This window comes from Cololabis saira, chromosome 20 (assembly GCF_033807715.1).
Source record: "Cololabis saira isolate AMF1-May2022 chromosome 20, fColSai1.1, whole genome shotgun sequence".
In the NCBI taxonomy this organism is placed as follows: Eukaryota; Metazoa; Chordata; class Actinopteri; order Beloniformes; family Belonidae; genus Cololabis; species Cololabis saira.
In genome coordinates, this window is record NC_084606.1 from 21081409 (window position 1) to 21105852 (window position 24444).

At 38.6% G+C, this 24444-nt stretch overlaps 3 protein-coding genes across 3 annotated transcripts; 2 read left to right on the top strand and 1 right to left on the bottom strand.

The window, feature by feature from the left end:
• Positions 1-6883: 6883 nt before the first annotated feature.
• On the top strand, positions 6884-10006 carry cldn15a (claudin 15a). The gene is made up of 5 exons (XM_061709979.1): positions 6884-7288; positions 7492-7656; positions 7935-8016; positions 8102-8209; positions 9426-10006. The coding sequence occupies exons 1-5, from the start codon at positions 7072-7074 to the stop codon at positions 9520-9522; spliced, it is 669 nt and encodes a 222-aa protein (XP_061565963.1). The 5' UTR covers positions 6884-7071; the 3' UTR covers positions 9523-10006.
• A 1986-nt stretch (positions 10007-11992) lies between these two features.
• Positions 11993-19618, top strand: dnajc3b (DnaJ (Hsp40) homolog, subfamily C, member 3b). The gene is made up of 12 exons (XM_061709706.1): positions 11993-12455; positions 15097-15207; positions 15415-15539; positions 15633-15707; positions 15808-15951; positions 16101-16282; positions 16378-16497; positions 16671-16776; positions 16873-16993; positions 17149-17281; positions 17369-17517; positions 18728-19618. The coding sequence occupies exons 1-12, from the start codon at positions 12371-12373 to the stop codon at positions 18871-18873; spliced, it is 1497 nt and encodes a 498-aa protein (XP_061565690.1). The 5' UTR covers positions 11993-12370; the 3' UTR covers positions 18874-19618.
• Positions 19619-20418: 800 nt separating this feature from the next.
• On the bottom strand, positions 20419-22835 carry naa38 (N-alpha-acetyltransferase 38, NatC auxiliary subunit). Its single transcript, XM_061709707.1, has 3 exons — positions 22752-22835; positions 22059-22233; positions 20419-20817 (listed from the first exon to the last, which is right to left on the bottom strand). Exons 1-3 carry the CDS (start codon positions 22788-22790, stop codon positions 20693-20695), a joined length of 339 nt encoding a protein of 112 aa, XP_061565691.1. The 5' UTR covers positions 22791-22835; the 3' UTR covers positions 20419-20692.
• Between the last annotated feature and the right edge of the window lie 1609 nt (positions 22836-24444).

Consider the following 24444-nt stretch of genomic DNA (forward strand, 5'->3'; position numbering starts at 1 on the left):
TATATGACCTCTTAAATGCACTGGTCTGTCTTCAGTGTATGTGGTCGAGGGTTTAGCAGGGTTTCAATTTGTGGATCCTCAAATCATTTCACATCAACCACTGGGGGTCTCTTCTTCTTCTTTGTGTGAATCTGTTGGAGGCGAGTTTGCCTCACACAGGGTGTGGCGTCTATATTAAAGATCAACATATAAATATGTATTTATAGTTAATTATTTACCCACTAGGATCAATACACACACATGCATGCATGACATTACTTACAGATGTTAAACATAGCTATATAACTTTAAATCCTCTGTGAAATCGCAGTATCATAACAACTTCTTGTTAGTCTGGGTAACATAAGGTGACTGTTAAACTGTTTGTTTAATCAATAATTATGATTGAGCAATTGAAACATGTATTTTGTTTAATATGGGATATTAATATTATTTTTTTGCTGATTGTGAATTTGATTTTGAATATAAAACATCTGATTTCAGGTTTCGGCAGGGTTAACGTTGCCATTATAGCGTCCTTTTGGTTTCCAGACAGTTTTCTGCAGATCAGCTGATGCTGCAGTTGTATTTGGGTGCAGCTGCAGTTTAAACTCAAAATGCTGCAGCTCAACTGCAGCAAAGTGAATCACATGTCGACCACATGCGTTTGATGTCAAATTAAACAAACATCTTCTAATAAATTCAGAAACGGTTAGACGTGAAACAATCAAAATGCAAACTGTGTTTTCAGAAAACTTGGGAGGAGTTTCTAAAATGTTTTTTTTGTACATATCTTCAACAAATACAAGCACAAAGCAAAATATTTCCCGTCTCTTCACCAGCCGACCAAAATTTTATTCAGAACATTTCCACAAATCCAATATTTTTGTATCAGCAACAAAATCAAAGGTCAACAGAACTTTCAAGCTACAGTATGTTGTTCTGGAGGATTCTAGGTTAATGGTTGACAGGTGAAAGCATCAGGAGAGGTTATAAAAGTAGCATCCAACAAAGGTTTAATGGCTGCTCACATGAAAAGCGATTAAAAAATGACAATCGCCATAACAAGGTAAATATTCCTATTTAAGGATCACAACTATAGCAACAACGACAGTAGAAAATGTACTTCATGAATCGTTTAAATACAAAGGTCTTTTTTTTCTAAAAAAGACTAAAAATGCAACAATTTGTAGTTTAAGCAGTCCTTAGTGTTGACTGGTTCTTTGAAGTTTGTTTTTTACCCTTTTTGAAGATTGCCAAGATATCACTAAACTGATACTGACAAAAAATATTGATACCTCACAACTCCTCGAGTCTCTGTGTTGTTTTTCATGAACCGGCGCACTTCTGCTTTTCTTTCTATTTCTGTGCAACATTCAGCAGCAGCAGGAAACCAAAGTCCATTTGAAAGTCTGGATACAGCTGGATCGTTCAGCCAGAGCTTTGCAGCACAGTACAAGTACTTTTAAAGCATAATTAAAGAGATGATTGATGTAATAAACCTGCTTCTTTCTCAAATTATTGATTTGAACTGATATTCTTTCAGTACAGTTCAGCTGACCGGGAAGACACTCCCTCTGTTATCATCTGGAAAATATGTTCACAATAATTCTTCTGTTGCAGCTTTTTGGACCTCAACTTTCAGTCTGTTTAGATTAATTATAACCAGTTCTTTATCTTTAAGCCTCACAAAGCAAATATTCAGATTAAGTGCATGAATATGCACTTAAATGAAACACATTTTGTCTTGATAAAATTTGGAACAAGCTGAAAACAGGACAGAGTCTATAACCTGGACATTATTGTAGCCGGGACTTCAGTTACTGTCATGAGAGAGAGGGAAAATTTCCATTTATTCCAACCTGCTGCCATTATTTGTTGATTAGCACTACTGATTCGTTTATTAGTCTTTTATTGACTCTGAATGTTGGTGGACGCTGCTGGAGTGCTTGACACTGAAGCTCCAGATGTGAGTGTCTAAGGAGCATGTGCCCTCTCGGTCCCTCTCGGTCCCTCTCGGTCGCTTTAATCCTCGTATCTTAATCCCCCAGACAGAGAGATTTGAGTTGCCGGCTCTGTTTTTACAACAGGAAGGCTGATGAAGGTTGTGTTATCAGACTTATGGGATGTTACTCATTAACCCGTCTGACGGGACCGAAACTTCCCAGGATTCGTCAGTAAAACCTGTCTTCGGTGTGAAAGTGATCACTAAAGTAAAGAAAACTAAAAAAAACACGTTTGAGTGGAAGCCAATAAAAACCATAGTAAATTAAGATGGTGGTTTTTGACTGACTCTTAAAACACTGTTTAAACACACAAAGCGTTTCATCTGGTATAATGGAGCTCTGCTTCAAGGAGTTTGAGTTATGGGGCCAATGTTCGTTGCGTGCTCACTGACTTTAATAGTAGTTAAAGAATTATAATGTGTAATCACCTTGTAGAAACAGACCGTAACTGGGTTATTAAGGTTATTGTGCAGTCCGGGGCAAGAGCACTCTGTTGTCTGCTACCTTATGTGATTAATGGCATTGGCAGTGTTGATTTTTATCAATTTTATTTGCAGTTAATGTGTAGTATTTATGTCCTTATTTCCCCACAGAATTTTATTTTTGTTTGTTTCATTCTGGCTTCAGGATTTATGTCATTAGATCAACAACAGCAGAACCAAAAACACTACTGTGAATGAGTGTTTGATCAAATGTAAGAGTTGCCTAGCAACAACCCAACCCACTGATCTCAGCCTTTTAAATATTACTTGAACCTGATTGGCTGATTGGTGTAGGACTATGACACTTTTTTTATTTGTTTAATTTTATAAACTTGAATGTCACTTTGAGACGGTTGGGTCTGATTTATACGACAAACAGAAAGTTCTCATGAGAAATCAACAAAATATTTCTTTCTCAGCCCAAAAATTGTTTAACATCATATAGAAAACAATTGTCATGAAATGTTATTACTTTTAAGGAAGAAGATAATAAATGAAAACTTAGAAATGATTACAGATTAGCAATAATTAATTCATTTGTTTCAGAGCAAGCAAATGTTTAAGAAATATTTACTTTATATTTGAAGTGTATGTATAAATTTAAATGTCCAAATCTGGAATAAATGCACAAATGTGCCTATTACCTAACTGTTAACCCTAACCCTAACCATTTCTGCAGTAAAACCAACCTATTTACTAACATGGATGATTTTAAAATCATCACAAGCTGTTTTAACTCTTTAAACCTGCAGCCACATCCTTTCAAACATTTATCTAAGTGGTCATCCATGTGCAGCCTTATCACATGATCATCCCTTCTCTTGTTCACAACCTTTTCCTGGAAAGTACATGAAAATGTTCTGGACTTCTGAAAAAAAATCACATAAAATTTTGTTGTGGCAAAGCTAAGCTCTCAGAATGACTTTGCATCTGAAAGCACAAACTTATCAGCAACAAATCTTGCGGCCGAGCTGTAAAACGGGACTTGCAAACAGATGGTCATAAAATGGGACATTTATAGCAGGGCAGGACCCAATTTTTGTAAGCAACTCGGATGAGGCAAATAGGTTAACTTCTTGGTTTATTTTTAACTCCAGTTTGAATTTCTGCTTTGGTTTCACTCAGTAAGCAACTGGAAGACGTCCACAATATTGAGAACGGTATTATTGGAGTGGGGTGAAAGTTGACCTTTACTGAAAGAACATTAAAAACAAAATTGAATAGTAATTTTGATTCATATGAAAATGGATAAACATCCTGTTTAGAAATCTTATCCAGACCAACTGTTTTTTCACAGCTAAAGTAAATAAACGTGTAAACCAATATAATAATCACAAAATGTGTCATTTTGGTTATTTAGAAATTATATAAGATTACTATATTATATTGATCTCTCTTTGTTTGTTTTTTGTTTGCATCCCCCTTCACTTTGAGAACCTGAAATAAAAAAAAAGTAGTAAAGAATACTTGTAAATAACTAAAATAAAACTTTTTTCTGCAATGCTGTTGCAGAATGTCCTCATTGTAATGGTTAAACTATAAATGAAAAGGTTTTGTCATTTGTTTCAGGAAATATGGTGTTTCCCTGTGAAAAGATTAGGATGACAAGAAAGATTTATGGATTCCTTCAACTCAAATCCACCCTTCCTTATTAATGTTCACACAGTGTAACGTAACGTGGAGCTTGAGCAAGAGACAGCAGGAGAGCAGAGTAAGAATTTCACCTTTAGGCACCATTAGTCTTGTTGGTTTATTGACCATCCATATTTGACCCCGTTTTAAGGAAATCATACCATACAGATGTTTACATTGACTTTAATTTGGATTCCACTCTATTTTAAGAGAGATGGCTTCTTGTATTTTTGTATTTGTTTCAGAGACAAACAACAAAACAGACATAAAGGTTCTAAAGGCTGTGAAATGTTCAATTCAATTCAATTCAATTCATATTTATTTCGAGCAATAAACATAAGTGACCTGCGTGCAACATAAAATTAAACAAATACCTTTTATCAGGTTTATCAGGGGCAGGTTCAAAATACAAATTAATTCGTCAACACTCGAAAGGGAGTGGGAAGAAGAAAACTTATTTAATCCCACCCCTGTTTCTCATTAACAACTTGACAGATTATTTTTTTTTTAAGGCTTCCTCCTGTCTCAACATTTGAACCAAAAAAATGAAAAAAAAGACCTATATAAATTATAATTAAAAAAAAATTCTACAGTTCACCTCACCTAAATATACCTGATGTTCACCACATGTTCATAATTCTTATTGAATTTCACTAAGAACTTTTTTGTTTGCTTGTTTTATTTTTTACAGAAAAGATTTGGGATGTTTGGTCTCATTATCCCGCGCCATGCATCAAAAAACACAAAATAAAAGTGTACAAATACAAATAGTGTTTCCTATGTTACCTATGTTCTTATGAGCATAAAATGTTCTTGTAATTGGTCGGGATCTGTATGAACAGGCTTTTTCAACATGAAAATTCAAGACTTTTCTTATATCACCATGTAATTCTGAAAAAAAGAGAATTCACTGAAAACTAACCCTCCAGAACTGGCACTGGTCACCATTCATTACTGCCTCAACAGATCTGTCATCTTCTGTGGACCTGAGCTTATTTCAGACGGGTAGAGGTGAAAAGGAGAATCTTTTCCTGAGGATATCTGTATGCTGTTTTCATTTTTATATGTTAGAATTATGGACATTTACTTTTCCAGGTGAAAAAGGAGCAGAATCATGTAGTTTATTATCATCACACATCTTTCATCTGTCATGGTTTGTGTGTGCAAAGATGCACTTGAGAGAACAAGTGAGGCAGCTCAGAAGTCAACGAGCCCATCTTTCATTTAAATGTTTTAAACTGAATAGGTGAATTCATATTTCATTATTATTATTATTATTATTATTGTTGGATATTTTCACACGGCCTCCCAGCTTTTTAGGAACCTGAGTTTTGCAAGTATAGGCACGTATAGTTTACAGCTGAAATGATTAGTCAGTTAACTTTTTCTTTTCTTTTCTTTTTTTAAGGAATGTATATATATATATATATATATATATATATATATATATATATATATATATATATATATATATATATATATATATATATATATATATATATATATATATATATATATATGTATATATATATATATATATGTATATATATATCACAAACAGACTGCAGGCCGGAGGCCAATATAATAAAGTAGCCTTGTTATATACTTGTAACAGGTCTAATTAGATTAAACTTGTAACAGGTCTTGTAAGAATAATTTATATTTTGACATTAGTCCTGATAAAAACTAAATATGTTCACCACCCTGAAACTTTACTTTCACTCGTGAATTAAAAAAAGGGAAAAAAAACACTTCGTGTTAACAGATAATTTCATTAAATTTGCTTTAAATAGAAACGCTAATTTATTTAGCTTTGCTGAACTTTTACTTGGTTTAAGATGAATCCTACTTGTATAATGTCAAAGACAGTATTTTTTTTTTTTAATCTACATGAAACTAATCTGGTCATCATTTTTTAAATGTCTAACATTTGAAATTGTCTCTTAAAAAGGCCACTTAATATCTCCTGAAATGTTACATATAGGTTTCAACTGTAACGTGTTAATTTCCACAAAAAAAAGTCCCTTTTTTCTGAGGAGAAGCTTGAGTGTCATTTATTGCTATTCTATTTTTAGAGGTGCATTGTTGACCTTTGAAGAAAAGAGCTTTTCGGATTATAAATCTTTTTACCTCTACGCAGTCGACAGCTTGGTCTGAAATCCAGGTTAAGATTTATCTTGACATGATCGGTGCTTTGAACTCCGTGTGCCCCGGTATTTGGTGGCACTGACCCCAAAGTTATCAGCAGGATTGTTAATAAGCTCAGACAAAGACAGAAAACTTTTTACATTTGCCTAGGTGCTGGTTGTGTCTTTAAATCAGACACTAAGGTTGGACATTGTTTCGAAAAGCTGGGTGTGACGATCGGTGTTCTCGCCCTTGTGGCCTTGAAGTATTCAAATCCAAACAATAAATGTGGCCTCAAATAAAACAACATGAAGAATTACACTTACATTTGTGGGAAATCTTCATGATAAAAAAAGACTCATAATAATACATGATGATTGTTGTTTTATTTCCACTAAAAGCTGCTCATTATTCTTTGATTTAATAGATTCTCAAAGCTCGAATAAGTCAAGTAAATCTGACCAAAAACATACACAGCCCTGTGACATTAAGAACAACGGGTGACCATTGGACCCTGAGAGCGAACCGATAAACACCTGTTCAGTTTCAGGGGTGTAAAATACAAAAAAAAAAAGTGTGTGCAAGGGAGAGAGAGAGAAAGAGAGAGAAGCAGGGAGAGAGGGAGAGAGAGTATAAGGGGGAGGAGAGACAGCAAGTCATATAAGTCATTATACATATCTGTTGACCCGGACACAGCGTTATAACCCACACCACACACTCTCACACACCCGACAGATGCTCTGACCTTTGTGACAAACTCGACCTATTCTTCTTTTTTTTTTTTAAACGGAATAAATCCGGGATCTGGATACACTTTTGACTGACTGCCGGGCCGAGGAAGGGTCATGGATCCAATCGTGGAAGTCGTGGCGTTGCTTTTGGGGTTCATTGGATGGGTGATGGTGGGGATCACCCTGCCCAACCGTTACTGGAAGACCTCCACCGTGGATGGGAACGTCATCACCACCTCCACCATCTATGAGAACTTGTGGATGTCTTGTGCCACTGACTCAACTGGGGTGCACAACTGCAGGGAGTTCCCGTCCCTGCTCGCGTTGAATGGTATGTTCAAAAAAATATAGGATCAGACTTGCATTTTTCACATTAAATCAATAAAAAAAAAAAAAAACATCTCCAGTTACTGCAGCTGAAAAAAATGAAATGAATGAAAGGAGTGAAGGACAATTTGGAGATTTTATAGAAACTAAACTAGATTCTTTTAAACTGGTGACGGAAATGAATTTGGTGAGTTTTTGTTTTTCTAGGTTACATCCAGGCGTCTCGTGCCCTGATGATCATTTCCATCGTGTTTGGCACCTTTGGACTGGTGGGGGCCCTGATTGGAATCCAGTGCTCGAAAGCAGGGGGAGAAAACTACGCTCTCAAAGGGAGGATTGCAGGCACGGCCGGAGTCCTCTTCATTCTTCAAGGTAACACCAAAAAAGAAAAGAAAAAAAGAAGATCAGCAATGCCAGGGAAACTTCTGCTCTTTCAGGTCTTATAGTTATGACCTGTTGTTGATATACAGCCCAATAAAAGCATCAGATAAAGAATCTTCTCAAGCATGATAATACATCATGATAATCTTTTATTTCACATTCAAATCTGTTCTTTATATCTTTTAAGACTTTAGGCTTGTTTTTAACTATCAGGCAACTCCCTTTCAGCTTTCTCAGCTATTAAAAAATGTATTTTCTTTTATCAACAGGTGTGTGCACCATGGTCTCAGTCTCCTGGTATGCCTTCAACATCACTCAGGACTTCTTTGACCCTTTCTACCCCGGGACAAAGTGAGATGCAGCCAGTGATGGGGGTGCGGGACAAATAGGCCTTATGTTGCGTCTTAAATGGCATTAACTCTGCTTTTCGTCACAGATTTGAAATAGGAGAGGCTCTTTACATCGGCTGGTGCTCTGCTGTGCTCGCCATCGCTGGGGGGGCCTGCCTCACCTGCTCCTGCAAAATGGCCACAGAGGAAAAATAGTGAGTTCAGCTGAAGGTTCGGTCACATGTTGTGTGTGATAGTCGTGGTGTCTGGGATATGCAGTTACATTTTGACTAGGTCATTGTCAAACATGTTGTTCATTAACTGTAATTAATCAAAAGGGGGATTATCTGATGCCATGTAAAAGCTGTGAGGAGAATATTTTAAGGCTGCCTGTTACCTATTTGTGGCAAAACTTGACTCATAAATGAGGAATTGAATGGGTCACACCACTGACGCACCATAGTTGTGTTTTTAGTCATTAAAAAAACGGATAAGTGAGTGTAATTACCTGAGATCTGGAACAGGAACATCTTCTGGGCTCAGACATGACGGAGTTGGAGTTTAGAGGGGGTTTAGCGCCCCCTGGTGGTCAGATAAGGAAATGCGCAGGTGCGTTTATGTTGGCGAGACAACATGTCGCCTCAAATGGACCCAACAGGACCAGACTTGTGGTTTTATTGTGAAAAGATGTCTTTCGCTTATTTTTTATTTATTTATTTATTAGTCATGGTCAGAAAACCACAAACTCATTTTAGAGTCTATCATAGACAGCTCTGGATTCCTACAAGACCCCTCCCCTTTATCTTACAACTTTCCACTTGGGTGCATTGTAGATAGTTTGTACAAATTAGTAGCGATTTTCTTTTTGTACATTTTACAGATTGTTGGTCTTGTTTTTGGTCCTTTTGTATCTCTTAATAGCCACCGTGCCTCTGTAGTGTCTGTTTGACATGAGACCTTTGCACATTTGGATCATTGTGGTCGCCATAAATCTCTGTGCGCTTGATTTGTTTCACATTTTAGTCATGGATGTACAACCTCGTAAGCACCATAATCAGGGCTTATGTTGGAGAATATATGTGTAATTAAGCCTTTATGTCTGTTTTTACATTCATTTTGTTGTGCGTCGCACTTAATCGATTTATTTTTTATTTCACCTATATCGTTTCCGTGTCTCACGAAGGTGGGGGTATGTATTCTGGTCAGCCCACTCAGTGAAATATATATCACTGCCACACTCTCAGGGTTAATGGGGATACATGAAAGGGAAAGTGGCATTGTTAATGGTATAACTGTAGTAAAACCTGCATTTTCCACACTACAACATGCCGAAATGTCAGTTATACAAATGTTATCTAGGGTGATCTTTTGAATACAAAAAAGTAAATGACTTAACCACTGACATGTGTTTCTGACTGCCTTGTTTTGCAGCCCTGGGAACTACCAAACCAGGGGGACCGCGTACTCCGGGGCCGCACCGAGCAGGAGCGTGGCTGCCAGCACGTACGGCCGCAACGCATACGTCTGAGCGGGATGTTGACAGCCGAGACGTCATCTTCACCTCAGTTTCTGCAGATGAATTCAGGCTTTCTGTTTTGACACCTCACTTGGAACTTTTGTCTTTCCTTTTCTTGGTTCAATGCCTGCTGACAGACGGACGGTGCATCAGATTTTTACTGATGGAAGCAAATTTGCACCGCTGCACAGAAATTGTGAGCAGCTGTGAGAAAAACAGACTGAAAGCTTGCAGTGATTATATTCACGTCTCCTCGATGATGTCAAACACATTCACAGGCAATCGTATTTAAAGCCATTGAATTGTTTGATGATCTGTGTAAACACGACCAGACATTTTTGAGGTCAAAGGTGAACCAATGACTTTATTATTTACATGTATTTTGTACAGTTTTGTAGAGTACCTATGAGAGGGTGGAGGACTGGTTATTTTGGATTTAATTGTAATTGTCTCTTTTTATGACTGCACACAATAAAAGTTTGTTTTCTTTCTTTAAGGTTTGAAGTTTTACTTATTAGGACATATCAGGTTTACACAACCTCTCCCCAACAGCAGCATTTACATTATAAAGTTGTTTATTAAACATTCTTCTCTATCACAGATTAAATAAGATAATGATTAAAAATGAAGGTCACTTGAACATTTTTATCTCCTTTTCTTAATACTAAGAAACTTAAAAATCTACCTTGTGGCGATTACGACGGCCCAACCACATTCAGCCCCTCCAAAAATCTGTCTATGGATCTCCTGTGTTCGGCAGGAAGTAAGTCACTGGGAGATATTTTCAGATGATTTCCAAACCCAGAACCCAGTATCTCCAAGACCTGCCTGAGTTGAAGGGATGACTTTAAATGTCTTTGCTCCAGGCTGATTGTGAACTGGAGAGTGAAGAAAACTACTCCAAAGGTGCAAAAGCCTATTTTCTGTTTTTTTTTTACACCCAATCACACCTTGTAGTTGAGACAACAGTCAAAAGTGACATAAAATGCTCACTTCTGTTCTGCAAAGGACAAAAACCTATTTCTGGTTTTGAAACTTGCCCCAAATCATTACCCCTCCACCTACGTGCTTAACAGTTGGTGGTATTTGTTTATGCTTCTCCGGCTTCGGCTTGTCTGTCTAAAACAGGGGTCGGCAACCCAAAATGTTGAAAGAGCCATATTAGACCAAAAACACAAAAAAACAAATATGTCTGGAGCCGTAAAAAATGAAAAGTCTTGTATAAGCCTTAGAATGACGACAACACATGCTGCATGTATCTTTATTAGTTATAACTGGGTTAGATTTTTTTTTTCATTATGCACTTTGAGAAAAAAGTTGAAATGTCGAGAAAACAGTCGAAATGTCGAGAAAACAGTCAAAATTTCGAGAAAAAAGTTGAAATGTCGAGATTAATGTTGAAGTACAATCTCGAGAAAAAAGTCAAAATGTTGAGAAAAAAGTCGAAATGTAGAGAAAAAAGTCGAAATGTCGAGATTAAAAAGGAAAGAAAGAAAGAAAGAAAGAAAGAAAGAAAGAAAGAAAGAAAGAAAGAAAGAAAGAAAGAAAGAAAGAAAGAAAGAAAGAAAGAAAGAAAGAAAGAAAGAAAGAAAGAAAGAAAGAAAGAAAGAAAGAAAGAAAGAAAGAAAGAAAGAAAGAAAGAAAGAAAGAAAGAAAGAATAAAAAAATACAAAGGAAAAAAGAGAAAAAGGGTGCAGCACGGTGGCACGGTTAGTGTTGCCTCACAGCAAGAAGGTTCCCGGTTCGACTCCCAGGCCCAGCAGGGGCCTTTCTGTGTGGAGTTTGCATGTTCTCCCCGTGCTTGCGTGGGTTCTCTCCGGGTACTCTGGCTTCCTCCGACTGTCCAAAAACATGCATATTAAGTTAATTGGTGATTCTAAATTGCCCGTAGTTGTGAGTGTGAGTGTGGTTGTGAGCATGGTTTGTGTGTTTATATGTGGCCCTGTGATGGACTGGTGACCTGTCCAGGGTGTAACCCCTGCCTCTCGCCTGAATATGAGCTGGGATAGGCCCCAGCAGACCCCCGTGACCCCGCAAGGGATAAAGCGCGGGTATAGATAATGGATGGATGGAAAAGAGAAAAAGGGAAAAAAGAGAAAAAAGGGAAAAAGGAAAAAAGAGAAAAAGAAGAAAAAAAGGTCAAACATTTTTGAAAAAGCTCCAGGGAGCCACTACGGCGGCTCTAGAGCCGCGGGTTGCTGACCCCCGGTCTAAAATAATGTGTGTTTTGTTTTTCTATCTGTGATAACACTACATCCAACTCTCAGTTCAAAATAAAATAAAATAAAGCCCAAACTGTAGTCATAAGCAGGAAAAAACTTGCATAGTATGCCTCAGGCAACAACAAGATAGTCTTTCTTGCTTTAATTTGCTTTAAATACATCTATGCGCTGACACATTTCGGGAGTGCCTCTGGTGTTAAAATAGTCTCTCCAATGAGAGCAGCCCACGTCCGCGGACGAACGCGGATGTGAGCCGTGCGGACCAACCACACCCGTTGGGAGGAGACGGCGAGAGCAGGCAGAAAGGTGTCGATTATAAAGTGCACCGGCTGACAATGACTTGATTTTTCTACTATTAGGTTACAAAAAGCGGCTTTGGTTTAAAATAAAGCCTCGTTATCGTCGGCTCCGGTGGAGGTTGAGCTGGTGGGTTAATTAGGGGGAACCTTCCAGCGATGCGACTCGTTCCCGCACGGAGTACTTCTCGAGTGGGACCGTAAATAAACTGCTCCTTCAAGGCTGCCGGAGGAAGAAAAGATGCAGATTCAGTCTCCTCCATGAAGCCCGACGGAGTTTCCCGATCGAGAAAAGCCGCAGAGAGAGTTCACTTCGGGGTCACGCCGTGAAAACGTCGGGAGATGGAGCTGTGTCGGCGGGCGGGAGTCCGAGGACTGCTGTGCTCCCTGTCGCTGCTGCGGGTGCTGCTGGACCTCCAGCTGACCGGTGAGACCCGGACCTGACAGGACCTACACCGCTCTGACAGGACCCACACAGCTCTGACAGGACCTACACAGCTCTGACAGGACCCACACAGCTCTGACAGGACCTACACAGCTCTGACAGGACCTACACAGCTCTGACAGGACCTACACAGCTCTGACAGGACCTACACAGCTCTGACAGGACCTACACAGCTCTGACAAGACCTACACAGCTCTGACAATCACTCCTAAACATCTCTAAACAACACACTCCTAAACATCTCTAACAAACACTCCTAAATAGGGGTGGGTATTGGGAAGGACCTCACGATACGATACGCATCACGATACTTGAGCCACGATACAAATTGCGATATCCCGATTATGCAATATATCCCGATATTCTACATAGTTCACCGAAAAATTTAAAAATGCATTACACATCTTAAAATCCAAGTTGTATATATGTACATCAGATGATAGTGATAATGCATTGGACAGACTGAGTCAAAACAATGTAATTCAAACTTTCCATTTTAATTATGCAACATATTTGCATGAAAAAACACACTGAAATCACAAAATAAAGTGCAGCTAGGGGTGGGCAAAAATATTGATAGGGCAATATATCGCGATACATACATTGAATATCGATATCGTATTGGGAGACTATGTATCGCGATATATTGCCGTATCAATATTTTTGCCCACCCCTACTCCTAAACATCTCTAAACAACACACTCCTAAACAACACACTCCTAAACATCTCTAAACAACACACTCCTAAACAACACACTCCTATACATCTCTAACAACACACTCCTAAACATCTTTAAACAACACACTCCTAAACATCTTTAAACAACACACTCCTAAACAACACACTCCTAAACATCTTTAAACAACACACTCCTAAACATCTTTAAACAACACACTCCTAAACATCTTTAAACAACACACTCCTAAACAACACACTCCTAAACATCTTTAAACAACACACTCCTAAACATCTTTAAACAACACTCTCCTAAACAACACACTCCTAAACATCTTTAAACAACACACTCCTAAACATCTTTAAACAACACTCTCCTAAACAACACACTCCTAAACATCTTTAAACAACACACTCCTAAACATCTTTAAACAACACACTCCTAAACAACACACTCCTAAACATCTTTAAACAACACACTCCTAAACAACACACTCCTAAACATCTTTAAACAATCACTCCTAAACAATCACTCCTAAACATCTCTAACAATCACTTATAAAACATCTTTAAACAACACACTCCTAAACAACACACTCCTAAACAACACACTCCTAAAAATCTTTAAACAACACACTCCTAAATATCTTTAAACAACACACTCCTAAATATCTTTAACAAACAGAAATGTTAACGCCAACGTGTTTCTGACCTCGTTGTTGGGTCAAGCCATTTACATGTTTCGCTGCTTCATTGCACCTTGATAAAAGTGACTGTGTCGTTAACAGAATTGTGCAGACCTCAATGACAAGCTGATGACGATGATTAATAAGAATCAGGTGAAGCAGAGAAAACTCTAAAACATGCAGGACACCGGCCCTCGAGGACCAGGATTGGTGACCCCTGGTTTAGTCCATAATGTGTGTGTTGTAGGACTTGGCCCAGTTGTGTTTTCAGTTTGGTTTCATGTACTGTCCTCACTTTGGTTGTTGTGATTAACTTCAAGTCAACAGAAGCCAAGACTTAATTTTAAAACCTGTTAAAACCTTAAAAAAAAAAAAAAAAAAAAAAAAAGTACATGCAGGTGAAGTGGGGAAAAAGTAAAGCGTTTATAAAACATAAGAAATGATTTTCTGAGGGAAAATCTGCTAATTGCTGATTTTTGTTTTAAATTAAGTCCAAAAGTTGTTTTGTTCTGCTAAAGAGAAAAAAAAACACTCAGTGATCAGAAGAAAGAGGCTGAGACATCTTATTTTCTTGCATGCAAGGGTAGGCGCACGAGCAGCGAACTACAACGGTCCTGCCCCCAGCAAAGTTTATTTAAAGACATGAAAAAAATGGGTGTGTATTTACAGAAGAAAAGGGTGTAGATTTCAGAGTACAATCAGGAAGTAGGCGTGCTGTGGATCACATCATCGTACAGTGGATTCAGATGAGGCGACCTTGACACGGCTCACATAACGCAGCAAAGAATGGTGAGAAAAGCAGATAAATAAAAGAAAAGAAACAAATCAAACAGGCCACATTATGGGAAAATATTTTCCCTCTAACAGTTTTTTTGGCTTTATATTAATTGGACACATTTTCAGTTTAATTCTACTTCAGAGTGCCTTTACAGCTGAATTGAATTACCTGCTTCCAGGTTAAGTACTTTGAAACATTGTTTAGAAAAGTGCTTTATAAATATAGTTTACTATTATACGAGGAGGAGTTAATAAGAGTTTTGCACAGGTCTGTACTTGAAGCACTGATATATCAATGCTTTGTAGTATTTTTTTAAGGGGTTCTGGTAACAGATCCCTCACATTTTGAGCAGTAACACACAGATAAACTGCAAATGTGTGCAGCTACTTCATTCTTGTCATCACAGTTTCTTGATTTTCTTACATGAAACATGTGAATAAGTATATATTCCTCTCGGGGCTCAATCACAGATTTGTGTTACAGGTGTCTTGGGTGCAACGCACGCCGAGATCGAGCACCACTTGGAGATGGGCCGCAAGCTTTTGGCAGCGGGTCAGTTGGCTGAAGCCTTGTCCCACTACCACTCAGCCGTGGGTAAGACTACACTCAAACATGCAGACACTCGCTCACGTTTAGCACCTCTTTAAGTCTGCTTTAATATTACTTATTTTCCCCCACTTTTAGTGCAAAATGATATGTACGAAAGGCGTGCTTTTTGAACAGTCTGAACGCGTGTGGCTTGAAGTGTCACATTTGACACTTTGACAAAATAAGAGATGGAGTGTTTCTGACATTTTCCAGAGGGAGACTCCAAGAATTACCTGACCTACTACAAGCGAGCTGCAGTGTTCCTGGCTATGGGGAAGTCCAAATCTGCTCTGCCAGATCTGACCCGCGCCATAGAGCTCAAGCCCGACTTCATGGCTGTAAGTTAACTTTCCTCATGAGCTCTATAATCTTAAAAATATTGTTCATTTTCCCCTTCTTACCTTGCCAAATCTGTTTCCCTGCATCTTCAGGCCAGGCTGCAGAGAGGGAATATCCTTCTGAAGCAGGGCAACACGCAGGAGGCCATAGACGACTTTGAAGCAGTGGTAGGACTTTTGCAGTGGTTCTGATTCGGCATGTGTTCTTTCCTGAATTATGCATATCATTAAAGTACAAATGACCCCCCCCCCTCCCCCCGCCCTTCAGCTGCAGCGCTCTCCAGACCACGAAGAAGCTCACGAGCAGCTGATGAAAGCAAATGAGCTGGAAGAGCTACAGGAGGAAGCCCATGCTGCGTACCACCAAGGGGACTACAGCGCAACCATCAATGTGTTGGAGAGGGCTATAGAAGTAAGTGCTGTTAATCTTGACATAAGAATTAAATGATTAATGTCCTTCTTTGAGGTGTCAAAACCTTTTAACTGACACATCTTGTAGTCTGTTTTGCTTTAAATGAGTCTTTTAAGACATTTTACTTCATGATTTCGTGTTTTGCTCAGATCTCACCTTGGGATCCAGAGTCCCGGGAGCTTCGTGCAGAGTGTTACATCCGAATGGGGGATCCACAGAAGGCCATCCAGGATCTAACGCCAACGACGAGGCTACGCAACGACAACCGCGCAGCTTTCCTGAAGCTGAGCATGCTGCACTACAGCCTCGGAGAACACCACGAGTCACTCAAGTGAGGCGACAGCAGTCGGCAAATGAAGCGCTTTGACTCCCTTGTTTCCCTTTGTCGTTTCCTCACCCTCATCTGTCTCTTCTGCGTCTGCGCAGTCACATCAGGGAGTGTCTGAAGCTCGACCAGGACGACAAAGAGTGTTTCAGCCATTACAAGCAGGTGAAGAAGCTCAGCAAGCAGCTGGACTCGGCAGAGGAGCTCATTGAGGAGCACAGGTCGGTGCATCTGTGGGATCGGTTTGCAGCCGTTTCCTCAGCATCCTGATCAGTTTAACAACATTTCAAATATAAATGTAACATCAGCCTCATTGAGTTCCTGTCATAAATGCTTGTAAGCTGGAACTGGATCATTTAAATTTCTCCATCTGTTAATTTCTATCCATGATTAGGTATCAAGATGGCATTGATAAGTATGAATCCGTCATGAAAACAGAACCTAATGTCCAGTATTATACCAACCTGGCAAAAGAGAGGATCTGCTTCTGCCTTGTCAAGGTGAGACAGAACGATGATGTCATAACTGTAAAGAAACCTCAGTTCGGTCTTAATTGTTCTAACATGTCTCATGCTTCCCACCACACTTCTTTGTAGCTTAAATTGACTTCTGAGTCGATAGACGTGTGTTCAGAAGCCCACCAGAGAGACCCCCGCAATGCCAACATCCTCCGAGACCGAGCAGAGGCCTACATCCTCAACCAGGATTATGAGAAAGGTAATGGGACAAATAATCTACAAGTGCGAGCCAGATATTGAGATCTGATCACCTGGATTGAGCTTGAAGGTTACAAACATGCCCTTGAGCCTCACTGGACCACCTTCTACTCATAAATAAGCTAAGTGAGCTAAGCTTTTTCTCTGTTACTGCAGCTGTGGAGGATTACCAGGAGGCCAGAGAGTTCGATGGTGACAGCAACGACATCCGAGAAGGCCTGGAACGAGCTCAGAAGATGCTCAAGATCTCCCGTAAGAGAGACTACTACAAGATCCTCGGTGTCAGCAGGTAACCAGTTCCCTCAGATTCATTTCAGACCAAGTTCAAAGTGCATCACTTTACAAAACCAACACTAACGACCCCGATCGTCCTCAGGAGCGCTAACAAGCAGGAGATCATCAAGGCGTACCGGAAACTGGGCAAGCAGTGGCACCCCGACAACTTCCAGTCCGAGTCTGAGAAGAAGGAAGCGGAAAAGAGGTTTATCGAAATCGCGTCAGCTAAAGAAGTCCTCACTGACCCAGGTCTGGAGATCACGCTGTTTGTTTGTTTTTTAAGTACGAGTCACTTGTGGGCACTTAATAAAAGTTCAGGTTCTGATTTTTTGCCACACTGAAGTCAAAATGATTTCAAAGGCTTTCCTGGTGCTTGTCTTTAGAACAACTGGCAAAACAAAGTATTAAAAGCTAAAAAGATCTAACTGGTTTTCTGCTGTACTAGTGCCCGATTTTAAAATAACTAAATATTAGTTCAAACTAAAGATGGTCTAGTACAATTTATTTTCTTTCCTTCATCTCAGTTTTGAGTATTGGCCAATGCAAGTACTGAACCAATGTTGGTGTTATTATTATCATCATCATCATTTCAACAAATTAAACGGTTTATGTTCTTAATCTGACATCAAACAAAGTATCTATTAAATTAGGAAATCTGAGGAAAGTTAAAATGTTCCTAGAAATATGGAAAAATATGAGTCATTCATATTCTGACATTGAAACCTGATTCTCCAACATTTAGCTGACATAAATCCTGACCAGTCTCATACTATCCAGAGAGAGAGCAGTTTCAGCCATCTGTAACTGTACCGCAGCCCCGGATGTTCAGTTTTGCAGCCAAAACCAACATTTTCAACCACCAATGGGGTCTGGTCATTTAGAACAATAATTTCTTAAGTTTAGTCTGTTATTGCTCTGGTTTCCAGCTTTCTGGGGGGAATTTCTCTCAATTCCTCTGCAAATTGTCCCCCTTTCCCTTTGACTTGGTTTGTTTTTTGTTTATTTTTTTTTCCCTTTTTCTTTTCCTGTAATGGTTCTTTAAATGCTTGATAAAACTGCATGTGTTATTTTTGCCAACATTTATGCTACATCTGTAGACCACAACCTGGAAAAATGAGCACGTTGCAGTTTTCCAGCCTAAAATAACGCCACATTGCCAACAAAATGCCTAAATTGCACAACTAGTTCTATCCAACGACAAAAGGCAGCACTGTGCAACTTTCTGTTCTGGCTCTCTAGAGCAATAAAGTTAAAATTGAGGTTCTTGATTTTATAAAAATTACTTGCTATCAGATGGCGCATAGAAGTAAACACACTGATATCCTTCTGTTTTTATTCTTAGTGTTATCGGCGAGTAGAACTGAGTTTACCAGTTAGAGCTGGCGAATGTCTTGTGATTGAATCCTGAACTGCTCTTCATGTTAATCAGTCTTCTGCATCCTTCCCGTTATCTGGCCAGAAATGAGACAGAAGTTCGACTCGGGTGAAGATCCGCTGGACCCGGAGAACCAGCAGGGTGGCGGTGGCGGACAGAGGACCTGGCCGTTCCACTACAACCCCTTCGAGTCCGGCGGCAGCTTCCACTTCAAGTTCGAGTACAACTAGAGAGCAGGACTTGACCACAGCACGAATGAGGAGGAGGGGCAGGCAGTGCCATTTTTTTGGACTTTTTGTTTTCATGCTGAATTTCTGGAGAAATCCTCCTCAAAGTTTGTAAATCAGCCTGGATGGTCCTTTAACTCAAAATTCTTTTTTTTTTTTTTAATATGGACTTTTCACAAAAAACCAGAACTGTGGCTCCAGTTGAGTTACGCCAGCACATCAACTCCTTTTGGAAATATAAAGTTGGTGGCTGAAAGCAGCTGATGGGTCTCCTATGACTCATTTCTTTCTTTGTGCCATTTTACTTATTTTTATTTTAACCTTAACTTTTTGGATGCAGTAACTCTTGATGGGATGTTACACATGAAACACATCAGTGTTTTCTTCTTCTTTTTAACCCTCTCTCTCTCTCACAGTATTCTTCCAAAGGAGTTCCATTCTGAGTGAACTCATTTGTTATTGTTGACCGTGATGTCCAGAGAAAGAATTTTATTTTTTAAAGACTCCAAGAAATCAATTTTTCTGAACTGTTATATTAATGGTGAGACTTAAGCACTATAACAAGTTAAGTGTGAGTGTAAAAACGCGGGAATCTTATGGATCTTAGATCATTGTAGGGGCTCCATGATTGTTTTTGAGTTTGCTTTCATCCAGAAGTGGTTTCAGCAGCTCTTTAAGTTGGGGAAATGTGTGCAATTTGGTAGAAAGGATGCATCCAGCAGATATAACTGAATCTGATTTTCTTTTTTTCTTGAAAACAAACATCAAAAGTAACTTAGTTTTTGGTTAAAACATAGCAACAGATGGCTGAGTCAAGCATTCTCCTAGTAGATCTCTTTGCCTGTCTGATTTCTAAAAAGCTTTTTTAAAAACTTGCACTTTTTGTGTTTGAAAAACCACTCCAGAGCTTCTCCACTCCTGAAACGTTACTGCAGGCTTTTCAAAAGCCTTTCAGATATTCTTTGCCGAACCACATGTGTCTTTGGTGGCTATGTGAGAGCGGGATTTATAAATAGAAAGGTGCATATGTCAAACATTTGGCTGACCTGGAGCTTGAATTTCTCCGGTCAATTTGTACGCACTTCATTAACAGAATATTTGGATAATATTTATCTAATAGATGGGACAGAAACACAAACTGGACGGTTGTGTTTCAGGTGCAGTTTGTAAATGAGGAAGTGTTGCAGCCACACAAAATACATGATTTTTTTTTTTGCACAGACTAAGTTATTTTTGTAATTAACCGATTTAAGGATGCAGTGACTGTAACTGCATCTACGGCTTGATGTGTGAACCAAAATGTGATGGGCTCTTTGTATTTAAAATCAAGGGGAAGTGTTTTGTTTCAAAGTTTCTGTTAGTGGCATCAATTTTCCTGCTGCCAAATTGTACCTGCTGACTTGCTCGAGTGTATTAAAGCATAGAAACAATACCGTTTGTGTTCATTCCTGCCCTTTTGATAGTTCGTTTTCAGGGACTTTTGCACACATTAAAGTCTAGCTGTCTGAACTTCTAATGCATAACAATGCAAGAAGAGCAACAAGCGCCTCAAATAGAGACATTTATTTTAAAATACTAACAAATGTTTACTGCAGATACTGAGATGCACTTCCACACAACTCACAAAATGTTCACACTTAATGCCGGCAAACTCTTCCTTCAGTCAGGAGGGAATATCAAACTCCAGTTTCTTTATCTGAAAGTAACAATATAAAATTCCTCCGATGAAGATGTCCAACCTATCGGGGCTCGGCTACAGCCATAGAACGCCCAGCTCGGTGGGAATCCATCACATGAGTCCCGTTTAGGTGATGAGGCTTTGTCAGTGGCCGACCCCGAATCCCTGCACGTCTTCTAGACTGTCGGCCTCCACCTCTATTGACACCACATGGTGGCCGGGGATCATCGCCAGGCCCAAGACTCTGGGTTCACCCTGGGAGAAGGTGTCTGAGGACATAAAGTGAAAACTATACTTTATTCTCTCACTAAGGAAACATCCATCAGTGTTCTCTCACAATGATGTGAGAGAGTTGTCCTGTAATTGGTAAAACATTTAAATAATCCAAAAGCTTCAGTCAAACCATTTTAAAATAATTATTTCCACCCAGCCCACATTACTGTACGTTTCCTCATAAGCAAGAAAATAGGAATTCAAACAGAGACAAACACATGGAGAGACTCGGGACAGTTATTTGCAGATAAAAATCACTCAACTCTGTCCTTTTATCTAATTTTCCAATTTGCACATTGATTTTAACTAATTTCTTCTCCTCGTCTCCACGTCGCTTAGACCAACATCAGTTAAATATGCCAGTGGACACAATTGCTCCAACTGACTGATGCTGATCAGTCTCTATATTGAATGTTAAGTTAAATTACAATCAAAGCCATGTTTTAAATGGCAAATCATTATTTCTACCAAAATTTCATCCTCATCATCATCATACCCAGTACTCAAAAATCAGGGGGGATGGTGGATTTTATTATATGGGGACATATAATTTGTGCTGATTACAAATAATATAATATATTACAAATAATAGCACTGACCAAAACACCTGCAGAAATACTGCAGGAATGACATAGCAGCAGTTAAATGCAGCCTTCTGTAAGCTTTAAATATCCACTGGGCTTACATCAAATACATCAAAACACAAAAATAAAAAACAGTTTTCTGAACTTATCAATACGACTCTGTCCTTCACAGGATAAGAAAAATGGATCACTGCAAAAACTAAAAATCTTAACAAGAATATTTGTCTTATTTCTAGTTAAAATGTCTCATTTTAGTAAAAAAAATCTCATTACACTTAAAACAAGACTCATCACTGGAAAAAACATCAATTTTCACCTGTTTCAAGCAGATTTTCACTTGAAATAAGTAGAAAAATCTGCCAGTGGAACAAGATTTTTTTTGCTTGTAATAAGAAGATAAATCTTGTCCCACTGGCAGATTTTCCTACTTATTTCAAGTGAAAATTTACTTGAAACAGGTGGAAATGGTCAAATAAGTTATTTTTCTGGTGTTATTTTTTCTGGTGATGACTGTAAATGTTGAAATAGCAGTAAAACCACATTCATTGATGAAATGACATAAGGGATGGAAAGGGAGGATGGCAGTTTTATTTTTATTTCAGGGGGGATGCCATCCCCCCCTCATCCCCCCTCAACTCGAGTACTGATCATACCTGTAGATTTGAGGAATTCCTGAGCTGAGCCCAGGATGACATTGCAGTCCCGGTCGGTGCAGAGGAAGAGCCCCACCAGGGTCCGGCCGTCGGTCATGCGGATCCTCATGTTCTTGTTCAGCAGCCCCTCCAGCTGCAATCTGGCCTGAGACGACGAGGACACTTCCGGCCGCTCCTGTAAACAAGACTGGACCTTACTCTGCAATCAATACTCAATTCATCCATTCAGACACCCAAAACGCTTCTAATTTAAAGTGCAAATGCTTTTCTCATTGTGTAGACATTCAAATATTGCGTATGTATCGTTGCTATTGATCCATTTTTAATTGTAATGTTTATTTTTTTTACTAATGAAACAAACTGTGGACTCTGATAAACGTGTGTTGATCTTGTTAGACTTCTAGGTTTGTTTTTGGCTTTTCGTTAAACATTTTTTCGTTAAAAATGCATTTAATCCTTAAATGTCTTTCAGAAACTCTGTTGCATTTTTTTACAGAAATGTGTTTTGATTTCAGATCATTTGACCCATGAAACCTACGAGCTAATTTGTTAGCTGCCGGCTAACGTTTTGCTGCATCTAAGGCATTGACAAATCTGTCTCCTGATTTATAATATGCTAAAAGGCGTGAATAATCGTTTAAAATGTTAATAGCAATCACAGTTTTCGTAAAATAACATGTTAGAAATACTTACATGAGTCGAAGGACCATTCTCCTCTATCATTGTTGCCATAACCTCTTGGTTCCTCTCGCCTCCTGTTTCTCCCGGACTGGTCTTTGTGACGGACCAGCAGAAAACATCGCGAGACCAGCCGGGATTTACCAAATTCATTATACAGTGTATGATTATTATTATTTTTACTTTATTTTTAAGATGTCTTGTTTGGGTTTAAAAGTTATAGGTTCAGGCCCAGGTCCAGGTGTTTGTAAGACCTCTTTTTTTGTTTTGGGGTAATTTGTTTTATGTCTTTCTCTCTATGTATCTTTTATCTACATCACTTGTATAATCTGTGTCACAGTTTAGTTTAGTTTTTTTCTATAACTTAATGTTTCTGTATATTTTGTTCTGATAGATAGATAGATAGATAGATAGATAGATAGATAGATAGATAGATAGATAGATAGATAGATAGATAGATAGATAGATAGATAGATAGATAGATAGATAGATAGATAATTTTTTTTAAACTAAATGCAGCCATTCTTACATTTATTTTGACCATTTACTTGTTTTGTTTTCAAACAAAGATTTTTCATGACTTTTTTCAACTTCATTTATTTTACATTTAGTAATTACAATTTACATTTATTTTTGCTTTTCAGCTTTTGAACCCACTCCAAAAATTCATCCACGCATGGATGCTGGAAAAGGCAGCATGTGTTTCCACCAATTTATGTAGCATAGTCATTTGGCCTTTTGGTTACATCAGTTTTGATGAATGATGGTTCTTCATGGAGTGTTTATCACTATCATTTATGGAGATTTACCTTTACACAATTTCATATCTATACCCGCTTCTCATGTGTTTGTTCACAAAGAACACATCATCTTGCCCATCTTTGCTCCTGCTTAAAAACAGCCTTTCATGGAAACGTGCTGTAAAAAAAACATAATTCAATCAATCAATCAACCTTTATTTGAATTCGGAGAAATCATTGAGAGCAAGCTCTCATTTACAATGATGCCGCATGTACAACAACCATATAAAAAGAATAATACAATAAAAATAAAAGAGTAAAATTAAAAACAATTACAAACATGAGTAAAATGGTCAGCAATCGAGTATTTGAATTGACCAAGCTGCACAAACATTTCCAACTTCAATGCATGTTGCAAAAAGTTCCAACTGTGAGCCGCGCAGTAGCTAAATGCAGTTTTTCCAAATTCCGTCCGTGGACATGACACTTCCAACATAAGAAAATCAGAGGAGCAGGTTGAGTATCTACCATTATGCCACCTCAGTAAGGAGCTAAGGTAATGAGGAAGCCTTCCAATTAGGGCTTTATAAGAGAAAGAGAGACCAATGCCTATCACGTCTGACAGAAAGGGGAGTCCACCCATGTTTTTCATGTAAGATGCAGTGATGAGTAGAATAACTGTCACCAGTGATGAATCTTAGAGCTGAGTGATAAACAGCATCATTTGATTTTAGGATGGAAGCAGATGCGTGTTGATAAATAACATCACCATAATCCAGAACTGACAGGAAGATCTGCCTCAATAACCCGCTTTCTGCAGGACATAGGAACATTTTCTCTGTATTTATAAAAATACCCAATTTTCTGACACAGCTTTGTAACAAGTATGGTGATATGATGCTTGAAAGTGAGTTTTTGATCATGCCAAATACCAAGATATTTATATTCTGGAACCCTTTCAATATTTT

Bases quoted from the DNA above. Each gene is read 5' to 3' on its own strand.
- cldn15a (XM_061709979.1), top strand. From the start codon at position 7,072: ATGGATCCAATCGTGGAAGTCGTGGCGTTGCTTTTGGGGTTCATTGGA. The intron at 8,017-8,101 runs GTGAGATGCAGC...TTTTCGTCACAG, and splicing joins CCTTTCTACCCCGGGACAAA to ATTTGAAATAGGAGAGGCTC. The intron at 8,210-9,425 runs GTGAGTTCAGCT...CTTGTTTTGCAG, and splicing joins ATGGCCACAGAGGAAAAATA to CCCTGGGAACTACCAAACCA.
- dnajc3b (XM_061709706.1), top strand. From the start codon at position 12,371: ATGGAGCTGTGTCGGCGGGCGGGAGTCCGAGGACTGCTGTGCTCCCTG. The intron at 15,208-15,414 runs GTAAGACTACAC...GACATTTTCCAG, and splicing joins CCACTACCACTCAGCCGTGG to AGGGAGACTCCAAGAATTAC. The intron at 16,498-16,670 runs GTCGGTGCATCT...ATCCATGATTAG, and splicing joins GAGCTCATTGAGGAGCACAG to GTATCAAGATGGCATTGATA.
- naa38 (XM_061709707.1), bottom strand. From the start codon at position 22,790: ATGGCAACAATGATAGAGGAGAATGGTCCTTCGACTCAT. The intron at 22,234-22,751 runs GTAAGTATTTCT...TCTTGTTTACAG, and splicing joins AGAATGGTCCTTCGACTCAT to GAGCGGCCGGAAGTGTCCTC. The intron at 20,818-22,058 runs GTATGATCAGTA...TTATGTCCTCAG, and splicing joins GGAATTCCTCAAATCTACAG to ACACCTTCTCCCAGGGTGAA.